General features: G+C 35.8%; 1 protein-coding gene across 6 annotated transcripts; it reads right to left on the reverse strand.

Annotated features, from left to right (window-relative positions):
• Positions 1 to 277: 277 nt before the first annotated feature.
• LOC126821203 (RCC1-like G exchanging factor-like protein) lies at positions 278 to 20,942 on the reverse strand. Of its 6 annotated transcripts, none has more exons than XM_050549609.2 (14): positions 20,811 to 20,932; positions 17,142 to 17,246; positions 16,240 to 16,485; positions 15,554 to 15,651; positions 14,093 to 14,222; positions 12,786 to 12,914; positions 11,667 to 11,733; positions 7,233 to 7,284; positions 6,603 to 6,687; positions 5,008 to 5,118; positions 3,650 to 3,811; positions 2,852 to 3,025; positions 1,840 to 1,925; positions 278 to 508 (listed from the first exon to the last, which is right to left on the reverse strand). In XM_050549609.2, exons 3-14 carry the CDS (start codon positions 16,454 to 16,456, stop codon positions 431 to 433), a joined length of 1,389 nt encoding a protein of 462 aa, XP_050405566.1. In that variant the 5' UTR covers positions 16,457 to 16,485; positions 17,142 to 17,246; positions 20,811 to 20,932; the 3' UTR covers positions 278 to 430. The 6 variants fall into 6 exon arrangements, with proteins under 6 accessions (XP_050405566.1, XP_050405581.1, XP_050405565.1 ...); XM_050549624.2 differs by lacking the exon at positions 17,142 to 17,246 and adding an exon at positions 18,732 to 18,854; XM_050549608.2 differs by lacking the exon at positions 20,811 to 20,932 and adding an exon at positions 20,508 to 20,701.
• Positions 20,943 to 23,163: the final 2,221 nt, after the last annotated feature.

The following is a 23,163-nucleotide window of genomic DNA, read 5'->3' on the forward strand; positions in this document are numbered from 1 at the left end:
CATAGCACACTGTATGGCATATGTCTGTTTTCATCAATAATCGACCATGCAAAGAATAAATATATTAATTTACAATTCTCACTAATTGTTTCGAATATAACTTTTATTTATGACCATTTAAGTTTTGAAACCAGTTTTATTATAAACATCAAGTTTTCAGCTATCTGTAGCATATGTAAATAAACAAACCTCACAATGAAAATTCTAGTGTGACATAACGCATTTCTTTATACTCCACAGTAAGCCTGCACAAAGAAAATATCATGGCAAACCTCTATAATAATAATCTTAGCATTAGGGTTGCTTTATTAAATTTCACTATACAGTTAATGATATCACTATAAAATTTTTTAACCATAACATTTTTCATTATAATGTCATATGCTTTTCTAAAATGTCAGAGTTTTCATTATCATATTGGAGAATGTAATTAACAGAATGATTTAGCTAGAGCCACAGTATGATCTACTCCACAATATACAGACACTGCTTCAGCTGGTAAAGATACCTACAAAATATTAAAATATAAATTCTTTTATTAACTCAAATGGGTAGCTTTCAAGCTTTGTATTAACTCAAATAGAACAATACAAGTAGTGGGTAGCTTTTCAGATTGTTATTCGAAATAAAATACTTCAATTCTATATATTACCAGTAACCCTAAATGGACTAATATAAGTTCTATATAATGATACCTACAATATATAACTTTAATGTAGAACCTTATCTGAGCGTACAAATTAAAGTTTATTAACTAACAGTTGAAAGTTAAATGTTTATAGTGCAGCTTTACTTCATGGGCCATTCAATGTCAATTGGACAAAATTCTAAGAAAGTCGCCCCCTCAGAATATTATGAAAAAAATATAAGTTATATTACATATAAACTTATGTAAAACTGCGAAGTTATATGACTCTAGCATTAATATTGACTGAGATATGGCCTTTTGAAACTACTATTCTATGATTCGATTTTCGTGTACTGGTTTTATATCTTCTAGTAACAGTTAGACAATATTCTTCAAATTTGGAAAAACTTTTTAAGTAGACTAAAAATCCTTTATCAGAATTTCCGAACAAGTGGCGTTCATTACGTGCCAAAAATCATTACTTGTGAGAAAAAAAATCAATATTTTGAAACAATGTAGGAATGTTACTACAGTATATTATCGGTTGTTAGTTGTCACATGTATAGTGTATCCATACAGGATATAGAAGCTATGGGTTGCCACATGATTGCTTTTTATAGGGTGTGATTTGATGATAATCAGAGTATTGGAAGTTAATTTTGTATGTACTATAACATATATTTTTTTCACAATATTCTATGGGGGTCAGCCGACAAGCACTGGTCCACTTGACATGGAATTACCCTCATATTACATGCAATCATGGAAATAATGCACTGTCATAGACATCATGTCAGGCACAAATTCAAACTTTGTTGGATCTGTTACCTGTCATTTGTAGGGCACAGATTTACTTTTCTTCTGTTGTTTACTCATATTTCTATTGTACGCCCGGGTTATCTTTTTATTTTCTGCTTTATTGATATTTTTATAGTGCAAAGATACAAATATCAGAACAACAAAAATCACTATTTCTTAGTCTGATTATAGGTGGCTATAACTTTATAAAATTTCTAGACTATGACCTGAAAGAGTTGTATACAAAACGTAATACAAAACGAATCCATCAAAACGATTAGACACATTTTCCATGTCAGAAACCCAGGAGTCAACAAAGAAAAACAGTAACGAAGCTTGAAAAATCATGATATTTCCTCTAAGGGCATTTGGGCAAGGTTTTCACAAAAAAAAAAAAGAATTTTAGATCCTACCTTTAGTGGAAAAAACTGATCAGTTTCCTTACCAAGACCAATACAACCATATTTATTTTTACCCCATGAAAATATATCCCCCTTATCTGAAACATAGAATGTATGAATATAAATCACTGTTATATGAAAAAAAAAAGAGAAAGTAAATCACTTTTATCTGAAATGTAGAGAAAATATATCACCTTTATCTGAAATATAGACAAAATGTATCGTCATCATCTGAAATATAGACAAAATATATCCCAATTATCTGAAATATAGAAAAAATATATCCCCTTTACCGGAAATAGAGAGAAAAATGTCCCTTTTATCTGAAATACAGAGAAAATAAATCACTTTTATCTGAAATAGATAAAAAAATATCACTGAAATATAGATGAAATATATCACCTTTATCTGAAATATAGATGAAAAATAAATATTTGCCTTTGACAGAGGGTATTGCATATAACAATGTTTAGTTGCTCGGATGGGCTTAAAACTGAGGTCCAGTGTACACACGGGGTTTAACGGCAACTCGACACAAACTAAGTCATTTCGGGACTAACATTTGGTTCACTTTTATTTCAATAATTCGCTTGCGCGTAGGGGTCTTTAGCAGTGTGAGAAAACCGGAGGACCCAGAGAAAACCCACGAGGTTGGACAGGCGACCTAACTCCTTGTCAAGTATAACCAGGGAATCGAAACCACACAAGTTAACTCAATGACAGACCTTATGATACAGCGCGCACATGCTAACCATTTGACCATCCAAGCCGCCCTCCAGAGATTGGAACCATAAATTTATGAATCCATGACAGACCCCATGATCTAATCCCTGGAGGTCATAGGCAAAGTGAGATTATGACGAATCCAAAAATTTTCATTACCTAAATTATAATACTTTGAATGCTTAGAGAGATTCCAATATTTTAGAAAGAGAACAGTTCATTATGTAAAGAATATTTTAAAAAAAAAAAAAAAAAATCTCCATTGTTTATCAATTCCCTAAAACTGGAAAAAATATACTACCTGTTAATGCAACAAAATGACCCAACCCACAAACGATGTCAAGAACTTTGACCTCCGGCTGTAGTTCGTTCTGCCCAAATAAGGCTTGGGGTAATTTGGAAGGTTCCATACACATGTCCAACTTTGGTCCTTTACCCAGAATACCATAGCCCCAAACATATACTTCATTTTTACCTAAAATCAAGAGGAGGGGTTTCAAAATCCTCTAAACAAAAGCTAGGTCATTTTGGGACTAACATATGACATAATAACTTATTTCAATAAATTGCTGAGAGTGGAGATCTTTAACAGTGGGAATAATTCTGGACAGGACATCATTAAGATTGTCAGACATTCGTGCAGTTGTTTCTCTTTCGATGGGTGGTGGTTCTCAAATGTTAAGCCTCCCTTACCTTAGCAGCATCTTGGGTGGTTACCGCTTCGTCTTAACTAGACGATCAATAACAGATGGTGTTTAAAGTCTATTAAACAGAAACTAGGTCATTTCAGGACTAACATGGGATAAATCTAATTCCATAATCCTCCTGTGTGTAGGTTTTTTTTATCCGTGGGGTTATTACTCCTTGTCATATACAGCTTTGAAAGGAATCATTTGATTCAGGCACGCATTAGACCATTCGCCTGGCTGGCTTCATTAACCCTAGTCGAGGAGAACAGTAGGACGTTAACCCCATTTCATTTATCTGGAGCACTCGCTCCCTTACTCCCCCACAAAAAATCAAACAAACTGCAGTGGATTTTAATTGTGATAGCAAGGAATGGAAAAGAGTCTGGTAAACACTAACAAAAAAAACTTACTATTTAAAATCGCGCAAACTGAACCCCCAGCAACAGCCTTGATAATCTTTCCACAATACTTTGTAATTGGTAGATGACGGGGAATGTTGACTTGTGTCTCCTCGGTTACCATTGACAACTGATTATATTCAGAGTTACCCCATCCAAATACTTCACCATTTTCTAAACATATAAATTGATATAGATAGAATATATATAAATTCAGCATTTTTCTGTCCAATTTTAGTTCATGCACACATATGGTGTTACTCAAATAGAGAGAGAGAGAGAGAAAGAGAGAGAGAGAGAGAGGGGGGGTAACATCCACTCGACACAAACTAGGCCATTTCGGAACTAACATATGGTTTAATTTTATTTCAACAATTCGCTTGCACATAGGGGTCTTTAGCAGTGGGGGGAAACCGGAGGACCCTGAGATAACCCATTAGGTTGGACACGCGACCCTTCTCCTTTTCATGTACAACCGGGGAATCGAAACCATGCTAGTTATATCAATGACAGAACTTATGATGCAGCGCGCACGCGCTAACCATTCGCCATCCACCCCTTAACTATAAAAGGCATCTGTAACCCTTAAAAAATATAGCAGGAGCAGATTTAGTAGTATGTTAGACGCACTATGTGACCCTAGCGAGTCAGCGTCTTACCCACCGTGACCCCCCACTTTAAATCCACATTTTTTCTGGGCCACCCGAGGATATATATGAGTATGCCTGTTAAAATCAAAGTCCTTTCAGATAATTTTATATCATATATCAGATGAAATAAATAATTAATTAATGAGCCACTTTTTTATATTTTGAAATAAAACAGGTCATGCGACCCTTTTGAAGTGACGCAAAATTATCTGAGAACCGGAATATCTTTTTTATATGGTCTAATGTTCAAATGCATGACATTTTGTCCGCTGGTTCGTAACAAGGGTTGATACATGTGGTATAAGGTTTAAGTACTTGTATTATTAATAATGTTCAAATGCTTGACATTTTGTCCGCTGGTTTGTCGTCTGGGTTTCAGTTGGGTTGTAATGTGTGGTATAATGTTTAAGTACTTTTATCATTAATAATGTTAAGATATTTTATACCTTGTCCACTGGTTTGGGTGGCCGAATGGTTAAAGTATTAGTCGGTGAGTCAAGTGGCATGTTTTCGATTTCCTGCATGTATGGGTAGGGTCCAACCTTGTGGGTTTTCTCAGGGTCCTCCGGTTTCCTCCCACCACTAAACATCCCTACGCGCTAGCAAATTATTGAAATAAAATTGAACCATATGTAAGGCACAATTTTTCTCTCTCTATGTCCGCTGTTTTGTCGTCAGGGTTTGGTTGTTAGTTGCGGTATAATGTTTTCTATAACTCACCTGATATACCTAGAACACAATCACCTTTACTGGATATAGACACTATCTTTTCTCCTTCTATATCACCCTTTAACCTTGTTGGTTTATCAATATTATTATAATGGCCTAAACCTATAATGAATGAATGAAATGGGGTTAACATCCTACTGTTCTGCACCTACCAGGCTAATGAATTCCAACTCTAATGGGTTCTTTTACGTGCACACCAACATGTACACAGGTACTCAGTTTTCCATCTTATTTGAACAACTAGACACTGTCCTTGCTAAGCCCTGCATCCTGCACCAATGACACAAGAAAACCATCCTGAAAAATCCTGATGAACTATAACCATAATAGCTCAAGTTAGTAAACTCTCTATCAAGGTGACTCGGTGAGTATAATACTGCCTTAGTATTCTAATCATCTATAATTATTGTATGAAGTATTTAATGCTGCCCTTGTATTCTATTCATCTATAATCATTGTAGGAAGTATTTAATACTGCCTTAGTATTCTAATCATCTATAATTATTGTATGAAGTATTTAATGCTGCCCTTGTATTCTAATCATCTATAATCATTGTAGGAAGTATTTAATACTGCCCTAGTATTCTAATCACCTATAATTATTGTATGAAGTATTTAATGCTGCCCTTGTATTCTAATCATCTATAATCATTGTAGGAAGTATTTAATACTGCCTTAGTATTCTAATCACCTATAATTATTGTAGGAAGTATTTAATACTGCCCTAGTATTCTAATTACCTATAATTATTGTAGGAAGTATTTAATACTGCCCTAGTATTCTAATCACCGATTATTATTGTAGGAGGTATTTAATGCTGCCCTAGTATTCTAATCACCTATAATCATTGTATAAAGTATTTAATGCTGCCCTAGTATTCTAATCATCTATGCTGCCCTAGTATTCTAATCACCTATAATCATTGTATGAAGTATTTAATGCTGCCCTAGTATTCTAATCATCTATAATCATTGTTGGAAGTATTTAATACTGCCCTAGTATTCTAATCACCTATAATTATTGTAGGAAGTATTTAATACTGCCCTAGTATTCTAATTACCTATAATTATTGTATGAAGTATTTAATACTGCCCTAGTATTCTAATCACCGATAATTATTGTAGGAGGTATTTAATGCTGCCCTAGTATTCTAATCACCTATAATCTTGTATGAAGTATTTAATGCTGCCCTAGTATTCTAATCATCTATAATCATTGTTGGAAGTATTTAATACTGCCCTAGTATTCTAATCACCTATAATTATTGTAGGAAGTATTTAATACTGCCCTAGTATTCTAATCACCTATAATTATTGTAGGAAGTATTTAATGCTGCCCTAGTATTCTATTCACCTATAATTATTGTAGGAAGAATTTAATGCTGCCCTAGTATTCTAATCACCTATAATTATTGTGGGAGGTATTTAATGCTGTCCTAGTATTATGGGAACCTGTAATTGCTGTTGGAAGTATTTACTGCTGCCGTAGTATTGTGGTTGATAACCTATAATTATTGTAAGAAGTATTCACTGCTGCCCTAGTTTTATTTTAACCCATTACTATTGAAGGAAGTATGTACTTCTTACCTGTTTGTCCATCTGCACCTAGTCCACAACTATACACATGTCCTTCTTCCGTTAAAAACATGGTATGGTCCTGTCCACATTCTACCTGCAAAAAACAGAAGATACTCATTAAAGTCTTGATGCATAGTTTTAAGCAAAAGGTATCCTTTGCAAACTACAATAAAGGTGAATCTGAAATAGGAATATCATTCCAGAAATGGTTCAATTCTATTCAGCATTTACAAAATTATGTAAATTGAAATTTCATCAATCTAGGCCTTAAATCCAAGCCAGAGAGCTATCTAGCATTGGTATTTTGATCATTCTTAATTATATGTTAAATAATCAATCTGAGGACATATTAGCGTGGGTTAAGCCGTGACAAATTTGATATTTTACAACAAATTCCAATCGCACATCGTTACTCGAGTTTACAGACGCATTTTATTTGAAATTGATGTCCAGATAAGTGAAATTCCAGACCAATCAAATTATTCGTAACAGTCTAGGAAGCTGTTTTTTATGGTGGATTTGGGGAATTTCAATCCGAGTACATATTAGCCAGCACATTTATCTTTTAATAAAGTATCTAGCAATCACATTGTTTATCACTATTCTAATCTTGTATTCTCAAGATTTTGTGCTACATACCTTGACTATATTATCTGGTAAATCAGTTAAAACATTTACTCTTGGATTCTTTCTGAAAAAAAATGATATCCGGGTTAATAAAAACGGGCATATGCCATACAGTGTGCTATGAGGAAAATTTTGCCAGACAGCCGTGCTACAGCCTACTCCTATACCAAATTCCAACTGCCAAGGGATCTTTTATGTGCACGCCAATGTGTACACGGGACCTCAGTTTCTCATCCCATCTGAACAACTATGTATTGTCTCTTGCCAGGCCCTCGATCCTGCACCACTGACAAAGAGGAACCTCAAGGTTAGAGAGCCAACATCTTACTCACTGAGTCATCGTGACCCCCCAACGATATATTGTTATCCTTATATACAATTTGAACAACCAGTATACATTAACTGTATAGTCAAATTAAATTCTTTTCATCAATCACCAAACTGCTAAAGTTTCTAATTCCTGTGTAAGATGATTGACTGCCATAATTGATCAACATACTAAAATCTAAAACTTATAAGACAATGGGGAAACCACACCAGAAATCCAGAGAACTCCTGGTTAGCAAGCCATCATATCACCCAATGACCCACCAGCACTCCAATAATTAATTTTAACCTCTGTAGAACACCCAATTTAGTCATATGAAATAAAATTAAATGTACTAACATCCTCTTATTAGGCAAATAATGAAGGCAGGCATACGCCAAGCAGTGTGCTGTCAGGAAAATTTTGCCTGGATAACTGTGTTTCCACCTATTTTCTTTGAATTCAAACTGCCAAGGTTTGTTTTCATGCAAGCCAATGTGTATACAGGACATCAATTTTTTGTCCAGGTGTGTTACTTGTCAATCTGATTAAAACACAGATCCTATTTCGTTTCGTTTTTATAGTTCAAAATTTTGTTTTACTTGTCTTTACTACACTAGGATCTAGAAGAGTTGTTATCATTGATGTGTTCTGAATGGTGTGAGGAATTAGCCAATGAAACGGTCTGTTACAGCGAGCTTTGAGCATGTTTTGCACAGAACTGTGGGTAATCCACTAGTAACATCTGTGCTGATTGGTTAATCAAATGTCTGATGTCATAGGGTCAAAAGCCGCTCGTATGACCTCTGACGCGACCTATCGCTAAAACCGGTCAGATTTTCATGTAGTGTAGGCCATCGAAAATATAAAAAAATAAAACGAAATATAGATCTGTATTTTAATCAGATTGGTTCCTTGTCAGACCAGGGGGCAACTGTAAAAAAAATGCAAACAGCAACTGGGGGGTGGGGTGGGTCTGCCAGCCGAAAAAAGTGCAAGAAAAAGTGCATTTCCGGGTAAGAAAATTGGGTGGTCTAACTGAGTTCTGCAAGAAAAAAAGCATTTCTGGGTAAGAAAATTGGGTGGTCTAACTGAGTTCTGCAAGAAAAAAAGCATTTCCAGGTAAGAAAATTGGGTGGTCTAACTGAGTTCTGCAAAAAAAAAAGCATTTCCGGGTAAGAAAATTGGGTGGTCTAACAGAGTTCTGAAAGAAAAAAAGCATTTCTGGGTAAGAAAATTGGGTGGTCTAATGGGTCCCTGCAAGAAAATTGCATGAAAAGGGATACGAAGTGTTTCAGTTCATATCAATAACAACTCCATCAAAATAGAATCGTATTTTAGACCGTATCCAAAATTATAGTTTACGTCTACAAAAAATAGGGATATAAAATTGAAAGCTATATCCTACTTTTTGCCTCAGTAATTACAATAAATGCGCTGTTTTGAGCTCCAAATGAGTTGACGTTAGGTCATTTGGGTATTATACGACTAGATATCATGTCGGCCAAATGCAACAAAATCTGAATTCTATAGAATTGATATGTAATAACAACGGCAGCTCTAGAAACTACGGCTCTACTCTTTCAATAGGGAATACCGAGGTGTGTCGAATTAGTGGTCGAATCCAAGCGAAGATAAATTCAATTTTAAAATGCTTGAGTCTTGGGTCGCTGGTAAATAAATAATGAAAGAAAATGCTATTCGAATATTTCAAATAAAAGATTTTTAAAAAGATTAGTAAATTAGCCTTAGTGTGGCCTTTTTGACCGGTAGTGCCAGTCGTGAATGAATTAGTTACAGCCTGTTAACCGAGACTTCACAGGGATAACTCTTGGCTACACTTTCGAGGTTATGCTAACTTTGACATGGGTGAGTTTTTAGCCTTTATTATTTTATTTGCAGACTGTCAATACAATTTTATTGCTAGTTCTTGTTCAGACAAGAGCAGTTCTTGCATACACCCCTCAGAATACCCTATAAAACTATGTGATGCCTAGGATTCAAGTGGTTGCTATGCGATATTTCTGACGTGTTGTCAATCATTGTCATTGTCAAATTTAGCATAATTTCCCGTTATCCTAGGCCCAAATCAGTTGCTATTTCACCTCCCCTAGTGACTATATTTTCAAACAATTTCTTGAGACTAATGACTCATTATCAGGCGGATCATGTTATTCAGAATTTGGGCAAACTTTGATTTAAATTGTCCACTTTAAAGTAAACACTGCAGAGTGAAAAAAAAAAAAAAAAATTGTCCACACTGCTTAGTTACGAACAATTTATGATGCCTGTTTATGACTGATTTTCTTCTGTTTTATATATTTCAGAGATGTGTTTGGACGAAGTTTGAAAATAGTGTGATGGTCATTTGAGCAGAATTTCTTGAAGATATTTGACAATAAAGATTTGAGTTGAGGAAGATGACTGAGCACAAAATGAAAAAAAAGTACACTGTAATATTTATATACGCAGTTATTCGCCTTGCTAAAACAGAGGGGTGTTATATATTGTCCAATCGACAGTGTCTAATCCACCAAACAAAACGCAAGATTCACCCTTAAGCATGTTACAATGCCGTGTCGATACTGCTTTTTTCCCTGTCTCGGTGATGGTGTTTGGTAACTATGTTTTTAGGACAATTGTGATACTTAAGTGAATGGTGAACTTTGTGTCGTAAGGTGACGACTGTGATTAACTTTATAATTCCTCCGGGAAAGTGAACTTTAATTTCGTGAAAACCCATGCTTTCTAACATGGCGGATCTCCATAGACATCGTGAACTCTGTGAACCGTGAACTCTGTGAACCGTGAACACTGTGAACCATGAACTCTATGAACTGTGAATTCCGTGACTCATTAACTCTAATTATTGAATTAGAACTGTCAACAAAGAAAACTGTCACCTTGTTTATGTTTGTACTGTAACTCCTGTTTCTTGAATATGTTTATTTACATAAATATTCATTAATATTTCAAAGCCTTATCATTTCATTCAAGTGTTATCCCGTGATTTGATCGACTGTTGTCCTGTCAATTTGGTTTGCCAGCCCACTCCGAATAAACACGTCGTGTGGAGAGGGCCAACATCTTTTTTACCCACAACACCGCAGCATGCCGAGATGAGATTTGGGTAATCTTTTACTTCTTCACATTCTGGTCAAAATTGGTCAACCTGTGATCAGTAGATTTGAGTGGATATGGGAAAGCACAATAAATGATTAGGTACAAGCCTAAGTTCATATATTTTAGCCTGTCTCTGCATATGGGCAGTCTAAGACTATCTTTGCTAATAATTCTGACTCAGAATTTTGTCGAACATCAACTCAATATAAATACTGTATTTATAACATATCGTCTTGTCATTTGTTTTATTGCTCAGCCTTTTAGTAGTTAGGTATTGCACATACTTTTGGGTGGTCTAAAATGAGATATTTCAAGAAACACATTTTCTTGCACAAGATTTTAGGGTGGTCTAATAAGCAACTGTGAGGAACACATTTTTTGCGCATGATTTTTGGGTGGTCAATTAAGCAACTGTGAAGAACACATTTTATTGCGCAAGATTTTAGGGTGGTCTTTCTTAAAAATGATGGTGAATATTTTTTTACGCAAGATTTTAATGGGTGGGTGGTCTACCCAGGTCCAGTGCATATTTTTCGACTTGACGTATGATGGGTTTTTTTACTACTGCCCCCCGGTCAGACCCTACACATTCTACGGTACTGACAAGGTGAGATCTGGATGAAAAATTGCAAGAAACTTTCTATGACAACCACAGGACTCCTTCTTTGTAATTGAGTCTGAGTCCATACTAATGGGCCATCATGGCACTCTCCATTAGAAATAGGTAGTATGGTTGGTAACATTAATTAACATGTACACAATGCATTAAGCATTAATTATGTGACAATATTCCGGAACTCTCTTTATACAAAAAATAACGAGAGCTGCGTATGTGGGGAGTTGTCATTTTGAAGTGTACAGTTGTCTTTTGCACACAATTGAAGTCATAACATGTAACTACGTAAATATAGTGAACATTAAGTTAAATGAAGTGTGCTTATCTAACATCACATGCTGGAAGCAAAAAACTGATTTGCATTAATCTGATCCTTATACTATACTTGATAAATACTTACCTAAATACTTCTTCTGGTACTATAGACCTACCACACTGACCATAAGCATTATTACCTAAACTATACACTGTAATATAGATCATTACATAAACTATACACAGCAAATATAAATATACATTCTTACCTAAACTATACACTGAAATACAAATATGTATTATTATCCAAACTATACACTGAAATATAAATATACATAATCACCTAAACTATACACTGAAATATACATTATAACCTAAACTTTAACTTCACTAGCGGTTAAAATCATGCTTGAACATAAGGCACCTATCACAGATTTTCTATGTTGTGTGATAATTTGTATGTAACAATGTCTGTGACAAGTACCTTATGTTTCAAACACACCACAACCTGAAAATGCAACATAGTGATAGTAAGAGAGAGAGAGACAGAGAGAGAGAGAGATAGAGAAATGAGGCTTAACCTCCACTCGACACAAACTAGGTTATTTCGGGACTAACACATGGTTCAATTTTATTTCAATAATTCGCTTGTGCGTAGGGGTCTTTAGCAGTTGGAGGAAACCGCAGGGCCTGGAGAACCCACGAGTTTGGAAAGGCAACCCTACTCCTTGTCACGTACAACCGGAGATCCGAAACCACACCAGTTGACTCAATGACAGGCTTTATGATACAGCACGCATACGGCCATCCACCCCCTAGTGATAGTAAATCCAAAGTTTAGGTATTGAAATGAAATGGGGTTTAACACCTACTGTTCTGCTCCAAGTGCGCTAATGAAGACGGGCATATGCCTTAGTGTGCAATGTAGGACATTTTGCCCTGACAGTGGCACTATGGCCTACTCTTATATCGAATTCCAACTGCCAAGGGTTCTTTTATGTGCACTTCAATGTTTACGCGCGACCTCTGTGTTTCATCCCATCCGAACGACTATACATTGTCTCTGGCCAGGTAATCCATCCTGCACCACTGATAAAGGTGGACCATGCTGGAAAAGTCAGATGAACTTTCTCGGTCTACAAAGGGATTGAACACACAGTTACTGGAAACAATAGTCTATGAGCAATGGTTATGTAACCAGGAGATTGAACATCAAATCAATACTCAATTCAAATATGTCAATAATTAATTGTATTATACGTACCTCCCTCTCCCTCAGTAACAATAACTGTATGTGCTCTACCACATGACATACTGCTCACCCTGGTGGTATCTGGATCTTTCAAGGGGAGATAAATCTGTGTAGGTCCTATGACATAGTCTAATATTCTGCCTGTAACATCAAAATTATAATGGCTACAGAGAGAGAGAGAGAAATGGGGTTTAACGTCTACTCGACACACAATAGGTAATTTCAGGACTAACAATATGGTTCAGTTTTATTTCAATAATTTGCTTGCGCGTAGGGGTCTTTAGCAGTGGGAGGAAACCGGAGGACCCGGAGAAAACCCACAAGGTTGGACAGGCGACCTTACTCCTTGTACATCAAACGGGCACAAAACTAGACCCAACTTTTCTACAGTTTAGCGTAGAATATGATGCCGGGTAGTAATCAGTCCGCTGTTAGGGTTCAAAGGTCAAATGAGTTCTTTAACATCTAAAGTAAATACGCAGCCATTCTTGTATCAAGAAAAAAGGGTGAAAATGATCGAAACTAATCACTTTTTCAAATAAAATTGTAAACTTGTCAAAACACTATGCTTTAAAAAAAAAGAAACTAGTAATTAATGCATTTCCCAATTGCTCAATACCACTTAAAGATTACTGAACATTTCAGTTGAGTATCTAGCATACTGCCCTATGACTTTTGTTGTTGTATCAGTCTACAATACCGAAATGAAATGAAATGGGTTTAACGTTCTACTGTTTTGCTCCGAACTGGGCTAATGAAGACGGGCATACGCCATACAGTGTGCTATGAGGGGAATTTTGCCCGGACAGCGGCACTACAGCCTACTCTTATATCGATTTCCAACTGCCAAGGGATCTTTTATGTGCACGCCAATGTGTACACGGGACCTTGGTTTTTCGTCCCATCTGATCGACAAGACAGCTTTCCTTGTCAGCCCCTCCGTCCTGCATCACTGACAAGGGAGAACCACGCCGGAAAATCTGGATGAACTTTCTCGGCCAATGCAGGGATCGAACACCTGACCTCCAGGCTAGCGAGCCAGCGTCTTACCCACTTAGGTCTACAATACCTGTACCTGTACAATAGCACAGCCAGCTCCTAAGTAGTGAAGGTGTGGTGTTCGATGCAAGTCAAGGAATACTCTTAGGGGGTGGGTGTGGTTAGTAATATTATGGTCCTTAATAGTTTAACTGATTTTATCCAGGGAAAACATAACTTTTGAACAATATCACAGTTGTATATTCCAACAACCCTGTTACTTTTGTATTCATTTTTTGATATGGAAACAACATTTGTGATAAGGGGACACAACACTGTACCTGAATTTCTGGGTTGTTCGTGATAACCAATCTGTGAATCTGTGTTTATTCCAGTACCCAGTATAGAATGCTTATTGCCTTTCTTCACAGCATAAACAGTAAAACCATAACCACAGCTAACATCATATACCTAATACAAAACAACACATTTATTCAGGCCTAGATATAATGAACCAGTACTTAACATTTATTCAGGCCTATAATGAACCAGTACTTGACATTTATTCAGGCCTATAATGAACCAGTACCTGACATTTATTCAGGCCTATAATGAACCAGTACTTGACATTTATTCAGGCCTATAATGAACCAGTACCTGACATTTATTCAGGCCTATAATGAACCAGTACCTGACATTTATTCAGGCCTATAATGAACCAGTACCTGACATTTATTCAGGCCTATAATGAACCAGTACCTGACATTTATTCAGGCCTAGATATAATGAACCAGTACCTGACATTTTCAACTTTCTAATGGTCATGTATCAATAACAACAAACACAAAGAGGGAGAAATGAGGTTAAACATCCACTTGAGACAAACTGGGTCATTTTGGGACTAACATATGGTTCAGTTTTATTTCAATAACTCGCTTACACGTAGCAGAGGGAGGAAATCAGAGGACTCTGAGAAATCCCACGAGGTTGGACAGGCGACCCCACTCCTTGTCACGTATTTATACCGAACCATGTCTGTGGTAGGTGCCCTATTTCCTTGCTTGATATCATTCTAATACCAAGTATTACATGCTTATTGCCTTTATAACATCATGCACCACAAAGAATTGTAGCTTTTAAGTTTTATTTGGCAAAAACATCGACAGACACGTCTGAATTCAGTTCCTCCTACAAACAATCCCAGTTACTTTGAAAAAAAATCAATAAAATCTTGAAAACATCATTTCTGTAAGGTGTTTTTTTTTCAGGGGCAATAAGACTAAGAGAGATTGGCAAGTCTGAATTTGATTGGCCAAATAATTAGACCTTCCCACCACCATACTCATTGAGCCAGCATGTCTCCAATCTTGATAAAATAAAATGGGCTAATGAAGACGAACATATGCCACACAGTGTGCTATGAGGGAAATTTTGCCTGGGCAGTGGAACTATGGCCTACTCTTATATCGAATTCCAACTGCCAGGGCATCTTCTACATGTACAGCAATGTATACACAGGGCCTTGGTTTTTCGTGCCATCCGAATGACTAGACAGCTGTCCTTGTCAGGCTTTCAGTCCTGCAACACTGACAAGGGGAAACCACGTCGGAAAATCTCAATGACTTTACGGAGCCAATGCAGGGATCAAACGCACGACCTCCAGGATAGCGAGCCAGCATCTCACCCACTTAGCCACCGTGGCTCTCAATATTTCTTTAAAAGGATTCTTCAGATTGTATGACAACACCCCCCCCCCACCCCAATAAGGAAGCGAGTTAAAGAGCTTTAAGAAGACTACAAACCTTCATGTTATTTTCATTCATCGATTTCATTCTCGATGGAGTTTTAACCTGCATAAGAGGTCGATGACCTTTTTCTGGTCGTAGAAATTTAGCTATACCTACAATAAAGAAAATATCTGATTATTTCCTATTAAGTGTGAATGAATGATCACTTGCACTGGTCACTTTATAGCATTTTATACTTCAATAAAGGGGAGCCACGCGGGCTAAGTGAGTAAGACGTTGGCTCGCTAACCTGGAGGTCCAATATTTGATCCCTGCATTGGACAACAAATTAAGGCACCAGTAGCGTTACAACTTCATGCTTATAATCGCTTGGCTAGATGTGGTGGATTTTACAAATTAATAATATTGCAACTTTACAAAACTAAAGCACCAGTAGCGGCACAATGTCATTCATATATTCACCAGACTTGTTTGACCATAATACACAAAGACTAGACGCAGTGGGCTGTAGGCTTTATACACGAGAGAAAAATGGGGTTTAACAAACTAGGCCATTTCGGGACTAACATATGGTTCAATTTTATTTCAATAATTCACTTGTGCTAGGGGTCTTTAGTGGTGGGAGGAAACCGCAGTACCCAGAGAAAGCCCACCTACAACCAGGGAATCGAAACAACGCCAATTGGGGCTTTTATAAATTAATATTATTGCAACTTTAAGATTTCAGCGAAAATACAGACCTAAAGCGCCAGTAGCAGCACAACCCCATACATATACTCGCTGGGCTTGTTTCGCGTTCTCTCCTATATACTGAGTTATCTCCTCCTTGATGTCCTCTCTTTTTAATATTCTCTGTTTATATGAACCAGCTGATCTGTTTAGTGTGAACAGGGTATCTTTAACACGCAGTAGTTGTTTCAGCTGATTTAAAACTGTCTGATGTATATTCGTCTTCATGGTCGCTTACTAGCAATCAAATCTTTCAACTGAAATAAAACATGTACAAGTAGACTGAATGATCGTCAACACTGAATCCTACTGCCATTTGAGAATTATATACATGCATGTCATGTCATTTTTCATTTATATTAATGAGAGAGAGAGAGAGAGAGAGAGAGAGAGAGAGAGAGAGAGAGAGGGAGAAATGGGGTTTAACATCCTCTTGACACAAAATAGGTCATTTCAGGACTAACACATGGTTCAATTTTATTTCAATAATTCACTTGTGCGTAGGGTTCTTTAGCAGTGGGAGGAAACCGGAGGACCAGAAAAAACCCACAAGGTTGGACAGGCGATCCTACTCCTTGTCACATACAATTGGGGAAGTAACTGACATGGGGATACGAGTAAGTTAAGTTTAATTCAGTATTACTGTATTGAAAAATGCATTTCAACTCGCTTCGGCTTAATTGAGAAAAGGGAATTTGCAAATTTTCAATAATATACCATCATCAGTGAGGCCTTTAAGTACATGTAGGTTAGTGAACTTTTGGCCCATTAGTCCTTCTGACACACCGATTCATAGCACTTATTAAAGGGAAGTAATTCTTTTGATCAATTTTAGTTCAGTATTGTGTTTTCGACAAAAAAACATGATTAAGCTTCTGGATCATATCATAAACCATGTAAAAATTCCATTTACTTGAGCTTTTTTTTCTCGGTATACCTCCTTAAGGGTGCAGGCTGTTTCGTACCCTGGCTGTTTCGTACTTAGTTCATTCGTACCGCAGATTGATTCGTACTTTTCCTATGTTGTTGAAATAAATTGAAATAGCTTGAAAGAATTTGAAAAAAAGGTGAAACATAATTAAACGATTTGATAAAATCTAACTGCTACTGCTACGCGAAATATATAAAAATGGCTGCCAAACCAGAAGTAGAACATGCATGTGATTTGTACCACAAATTGTTTCGTACCTTTTCCTATACTGGTATGTTGTTGAAATAAATTGAAATAAACCTATATGTTGTTGAAATAAATTGAAATAATAAACGACTGAAAAAAACAAACACTGCTACCTGCCTTTTGTAGTTTTTAACCTGGTGTTGATTACTGAACCCATTCTGCTGAGTGAGTTGCGAAAATTAACGATAATTGATTGGCGATTGTTAAAGTGGTTAAAAAAAATGATTAAAAAATATTTAATCTGGTGTTGATTATTGAACACATTCTGCCAGTCCCAAGTCCGGATGCAAAAGGAGGAGAGTTAGGTTAAGCTTAAAGTAGGCAAGTCTCTAACTCAATCTTATCCAAAATCTTCGACATTGAAAACACGATTTATTTGTTGTTGAAATAAATTGAAATAATAAACGACTGAAAAAAACAAACACTGCTACCTGCCTTTTGTAGTTTTTAACCTGGTGTTGATTACTGAACCCATTCTGCTGAGTGAGTTGCGAAAATTAACGATAATTGATTGGCGATTGTTAAAGTGGTTAAAAAAAATGATTAAAAAATATTTAATCTGGTGTTGATTATTGAACACATTCTGCCAGTCCCAAGTCCGGATGCAAAAGGAGGAGAGTTAGGTTAAGCTTAAAGTAGGCAAGTCTCTAACTCAATCTTATCCAAAATCTTCGACATTGAAAACACGATTTATTTGTCAATTTAAATCAACATTGATGTTGTGATCTTACCGGGAAAAGGTAGGCTCCTGGTCCCAAGTTCACAAATCATTCTCAGACTTAAGTTAAGAATTTACTCAAAATTGTTCGCCTTATTGTAACTAAAATATATCCCTTTATAAAAGTTTTGTTGTTTTAGTGTATCAAATACACCTATAAGAAACTTTGTGCAAAGTTATGTGTTTCTGGATGAAAAATATTTCTCATAAACAGTGTTTGAAAGTTGAGTAAATTCTTAACTTAAGTCTGAGAATGATTTGTGAACTTGGGGCCATATATCCAATATTTAAGACAAAATAAACATTTTACAATTGGTACACGAATCGTGTACCATAATACGTTTCAGCGCTATTTGTAATAAGGGACTCGAAAACGAGGCTAGGCATATTACATAAGTCATGTCAAACGGTGACGCTATATTCTTATGGTACCCGGACCAGTCGGACCAAAGACCAGTCGGACCAAGACCAGTCGGACCAAAAAAAAGACCACTCGGACCAACTTAAAAGACCAGTCGGACCAACCCAAAAGACCACTCGGACCAATATTTATGTTGCCCCTCGGACCAATTAATTTATGTTGGAAGACCACTCGGACCAATACTTGCCTCTCGGACCAATCGATTTATGTTGGAAGACCACTTGTACCAATCGATTTATGTTGCCTCTCGGGCCAACCCAAAGGATCGCCTCTCGATCCAATTTATGTTGCTTCTCAATCCAATTATTCACTTAAATAAAATACAGATTTTAAATTAAATAAATATTATTTATTAAAAAATAACAATACAAAGAAGCGAATAATTTATAGGTGAATCTATACATAAATTTAGAAATGTCCTCCTTCCTTACATATGTATTACATCAACAATTTATAAAATATTTTTTTTATCTTTAATATGCCCATTGGCATATGGTACAGGTAAGTAGCATATTCATATTTATTACATCAACAATTTATTAAAAAAAAATTTTTTTTTTCAGTTTTTGATATGCCTGTGACATGTCTAGTGACTTATTTGCAGGGACCGTAAATTAAACCACATTTCTTTAATAGTTGGCTTGTGCTGATTGCTTCTTCATTGTATAGTTTCCAAATTGCAAAAAGTTTTCCCTGTTTTGAACGGGTCTGGTTTTTTTTGGTGTCTTATAATTTTCCTTCGGATATCATTTTCATCTGTTGAGGCAGTTGGCTGGCTTCTTTGTATAGTAGGCTTGTCAACAAATAAAATTGTAGATTTCATTTTTTAGCTTTCTGGTTGATGCGATTATTCCAGCATTCGACATCGTTATTTGGCCTGACGAAATTCTCCACACAGTATTTTCTATCCAATTTGTTCTTTGTCAACCTTTTCCTCCAGTTTTGTAAAAGCCGGCAAAATATGCTCCGATGGCAAGGCAAGGAGCTTTCTGAAGAACTTATAAATTTACTAATGACACAATACAGCCTCCTGCCTTGGTCGAACTGAAGAATCGCAAACTATACACGTATCGGACATTTTGACAAATGATAATGAAATATGGTTGGTTGATTTCTGGGGTTTTACGTCCACTTCCACCCATATCATATATACATTTTACATGTTTATATACAATTTAAGCGCTTGGACATTACTCCAATCACACCAATTAAAAATGAATCAATTTTCTTTCATGTGCTTCATCTACTTTATTACCTTGTAACATGGATGAGTACATTATCAACACATACTAATGTATTAATCACTACCCATTTATCGTTGTTTTGTTAATTAATCTTCTTTGATGTGTTTCATTATGATCAAATACCACGGGTAAGTACATAACACTTATAATTTTCGTATTAAAACAAACACAATTTATTAGCTATCCGAGTAGTCATATTAAAACAAACACAATTTATTAAAACAACAATTTATTAGCGGTCCGAGTAGTCATATTAAAACAAACCCAATTTATTAAAACAACAATTTATTAGTGGTCCGGGTAGTCATATTAAAACAAACCCAATTTATTTAAACATCAATTGATTAGTAGTCCGAGTAGTCCTATTAAAACAAACACAATTTATTAAAACAAAACTTTATTATTGGCCCGAGTGGTTTTTTTTGTTTGGTCCGAGTAGTCTTTTTGTATGGTCCGAGTAGTCTTTTAGTTAGGTCCGAGTGGTCTATCAATTGGTCCGAGTGGTCTTGGTCCGAGTGGTCTTTGGTCCGAGTGGTCATGCATTCATTCTTATCTAGAGAGCATGCCCAATAAATACTAACGGCGGTGACTGGAATAACCAAGCGCTGAGATTGAAATTCGAATGAGATTACTGGCATATTTCGTCGAACCTAACTGATTAGAAATTACAGTAAAAAGAGAAACGATTGAATGCAAATCAATATATACATTCATATTACATTATTGTATGCGTTGCGACCCATTTGTGTCAATTTCTAGGTCCCAATTATTAGCGACTTAGCTACATTAAGTGCATGTAAAAGTTCTCTTGTTTTCTTTAAATTAACCAAGGTACGAAACGGCTTATGTGAGGTACGAATTAACTAAGTACGTAACAGCTCGCATTTCTCCATAACATGAAGTTTGGTAATTCGAGACTATATATTATACATCTGGATAATCGAGACAAAATAGCGTTGAAAGTTGTCACCTAAATAAATAGGGAAATCAAACAGGCTTTTTAAATGAAATATGATATTAACCTATTCGGATCTATTCTTAAACTGAATTAATTGTATTTAGAGGCAGACATTCGGTAAGTTTTATGGATAAAAGTCAAAATTTCGACATTTGACGAAATTTCATGGGCGCCGCCATATTAGAATTAATCTACCTCATGCCCAAATGTACGTCATTTATTTTCATTTTCAGAGTACAACTTCCTCTGTTTTGAAAATAAAATATTTTCCATGACTCAATGTATATCATTTAAGTGACGACAAATCTGATCAAAGGTGAAATATTGTATTTAAAACACAGGATACGAACAACGGTTTCTACGTACCTGTGAAACTGTGGGTAAAAAAATAAATTCGTGTGCAAAATCTTACTTCCGTTTCAGAAAATAAAATAGAAATCGCACAAATCTCGATTTTCATCCCTGTATATTTGTGATTTCTGTACTAATAAAAGTAAGTTGTACGTCTGTATTCTACACTGCTGATTATTTGTCTTCAGAAAACAAGTTTGTTTTGGTATTTTGTAACCAATTTTCGGTTTCTTTGTGAAGAAGAGAATGGACAAAATCGCTACTGCTACTGTCTGAGTCTTGGTAAACTTTAAAAAGATTTCTTCGATTATGAACAAACTACTTAACTTTGGTTATTATAAACTTACCTGTGTGTTTGTAAGGCTGACCTTAAAAATATCTTTGTTTCACCAAACCCGACCCACAATCGAGGAGAAGGGTCGGTAGGTCGGGGTTTTTTTTCAGATTTTTTTTTAAGAGCTAATTTGACAGCTTGATAATTTTCCGGGTGCAAACATTCGTCTTCTTTTAGCCTATTGTCAAACAAATCAATGACATCGGGATTTTTCGTGATGCACGACTCGCACATGAATTGCCAGAAACTGACGTTTGAAACTCCCTCAACATGTTTTTTAACGATCGTGCGGGTTGTGCCTTCATTTTTCTCGAAAACGGATATTCAATATCCGTTTTCGAGAAAAATAGAGGCAGAATCATTTCGTTGGAATGGACGTGCTTTCGTCTACAACCATTTTGTTGAGAAGCGACACCTATGATGCTTTCGTCTTGATCAACCAGTTTCAATAATGAATCAAACCATAGTAAAGGGAAATAACTCTTGTGATATATTTCAGGTTGACACACAAAATAAAATAAAAAGATCGCGGAAAAGTGCAATAAAATAATTTAAGTCGGGGGTGGTTTTAGTTAGTCGGTCGCGTTAGGCGAAACAAAGATATTTTTAAGGTCAGCCTAATCAACTCCCGTTCGATAAAATCCATTGCACAACTAATTATCACAATGATGAAAACAAGTTCTCTCTTGAAAAATTGAAATATCATAAACTTTTCCCAGAGAAAAATACCAATATGGAAGATGGTTACGTCACTCTGCGGAGGATATCATTTCGTATTAGGGGTGACAGCATAGGAAATTCAAGTACAATTACGACAAGAATCCATGACCACTCGGACCAAAGACCTCCCGGTTCAAGACCAGTCGGACCAACTGATAGACCACTCAGCCCAAACAAATAGACTACTCGGACCATACAAAAAGACTATACGTACCCAACAGAAAGACGACTCGGACCAATAATATAGTGTTGTTTTAATAAATTGATAATTGCGTTTGTTTTAATATGATTACTCGAACCAATAATAAAGTGTTATTTTAATAAATTGATAATTGCGTTTATTTTAATATGACTACTCGAACCAATAATAAAGTGTTATTTGAATAAATTGCTAATTGTGTGTGTTTTAATATGACTACTCGAACTAATAATAACGTGTTGTTTGAATAAATTGATAATTGTATCCCAAATCGCAAAATATCGAGAACCACACTTGTACAGTAGTCACGTTTAAAAAGGTGCATATTATAAACGTCCGGTCTTCGTATTATTATGGGCTGTTTATATTAATGCATCAAGGGCGGATAACTTGAAAACGTGTCTCCCTCCCCACCATATATTAACCCAGTGGTTAGTGGGGTAGAACGGAATGAAACCACTGGGGATACCGCGAATGTGGAAAAAGTAAAATTAGGCCATCAGATAAGAACAGTATACCCGTATATGTAGAAACTGTCAAAAGTCTGGACATACCGAGTCTCATTGCAAGAGTAAATAAGAAAAATTAGATTGATATTTTTTTTTTTGTCACCATTATTAATTAATTTTAAAACTAATCGTTGATTTATTTTCCGTACACAAAATTGAACTAAACAACTCTAAATATAAGAATTCCGTATAAGAATTATTTGCTTCTTTGTATTGTGATTTAATAATAAATAAATAGCATATTGTCTAGCCTTATAATATAATTTAATTGGTCCGACTGGTCTTGTTTTGGTCCGACTGGTCT

The sequence above is a fragment of the Patella vulgata genome, chromosome 1 (genome assembly GCF_932274485.2).
Source record: "Patella vulgata chromosome 1, xgPatVulg1.2, whole genome shotgun sequence".
Taxonomy (NCBI): Eukaryota; Metazoa; Mollusca; class Gastropoda; family Patellidae; genus Patella; species Patella vulgata.

What these genes read in the sequence shown, in the direction of transcription:
- LOC126821203 (XM_050549607.1), bottom strand. Translation starts at nt 16,456, where the DNA reads ATGAAGACGAATATACATCAGACAGTTTTAAATCAGCTGAAACAACTA. An exon ending in TGAATGAAAATAACATGAAG is followed by an intron (nt 14,223 to 15,553) that starts GTTTGTAGTCTT and finishes GTTTTGTATTAG; the next exon opens with GTATATGATGTTAGCTGTGG. An exon ending in CGAACAACCCAGAAATTCAG is followed by an intron (nt 12,915 to 14,092) that starts GTACAGTGTTGT and finishes TTGATGTTACAG; the next exon opens with GCAGAATATTAGACTATGTC.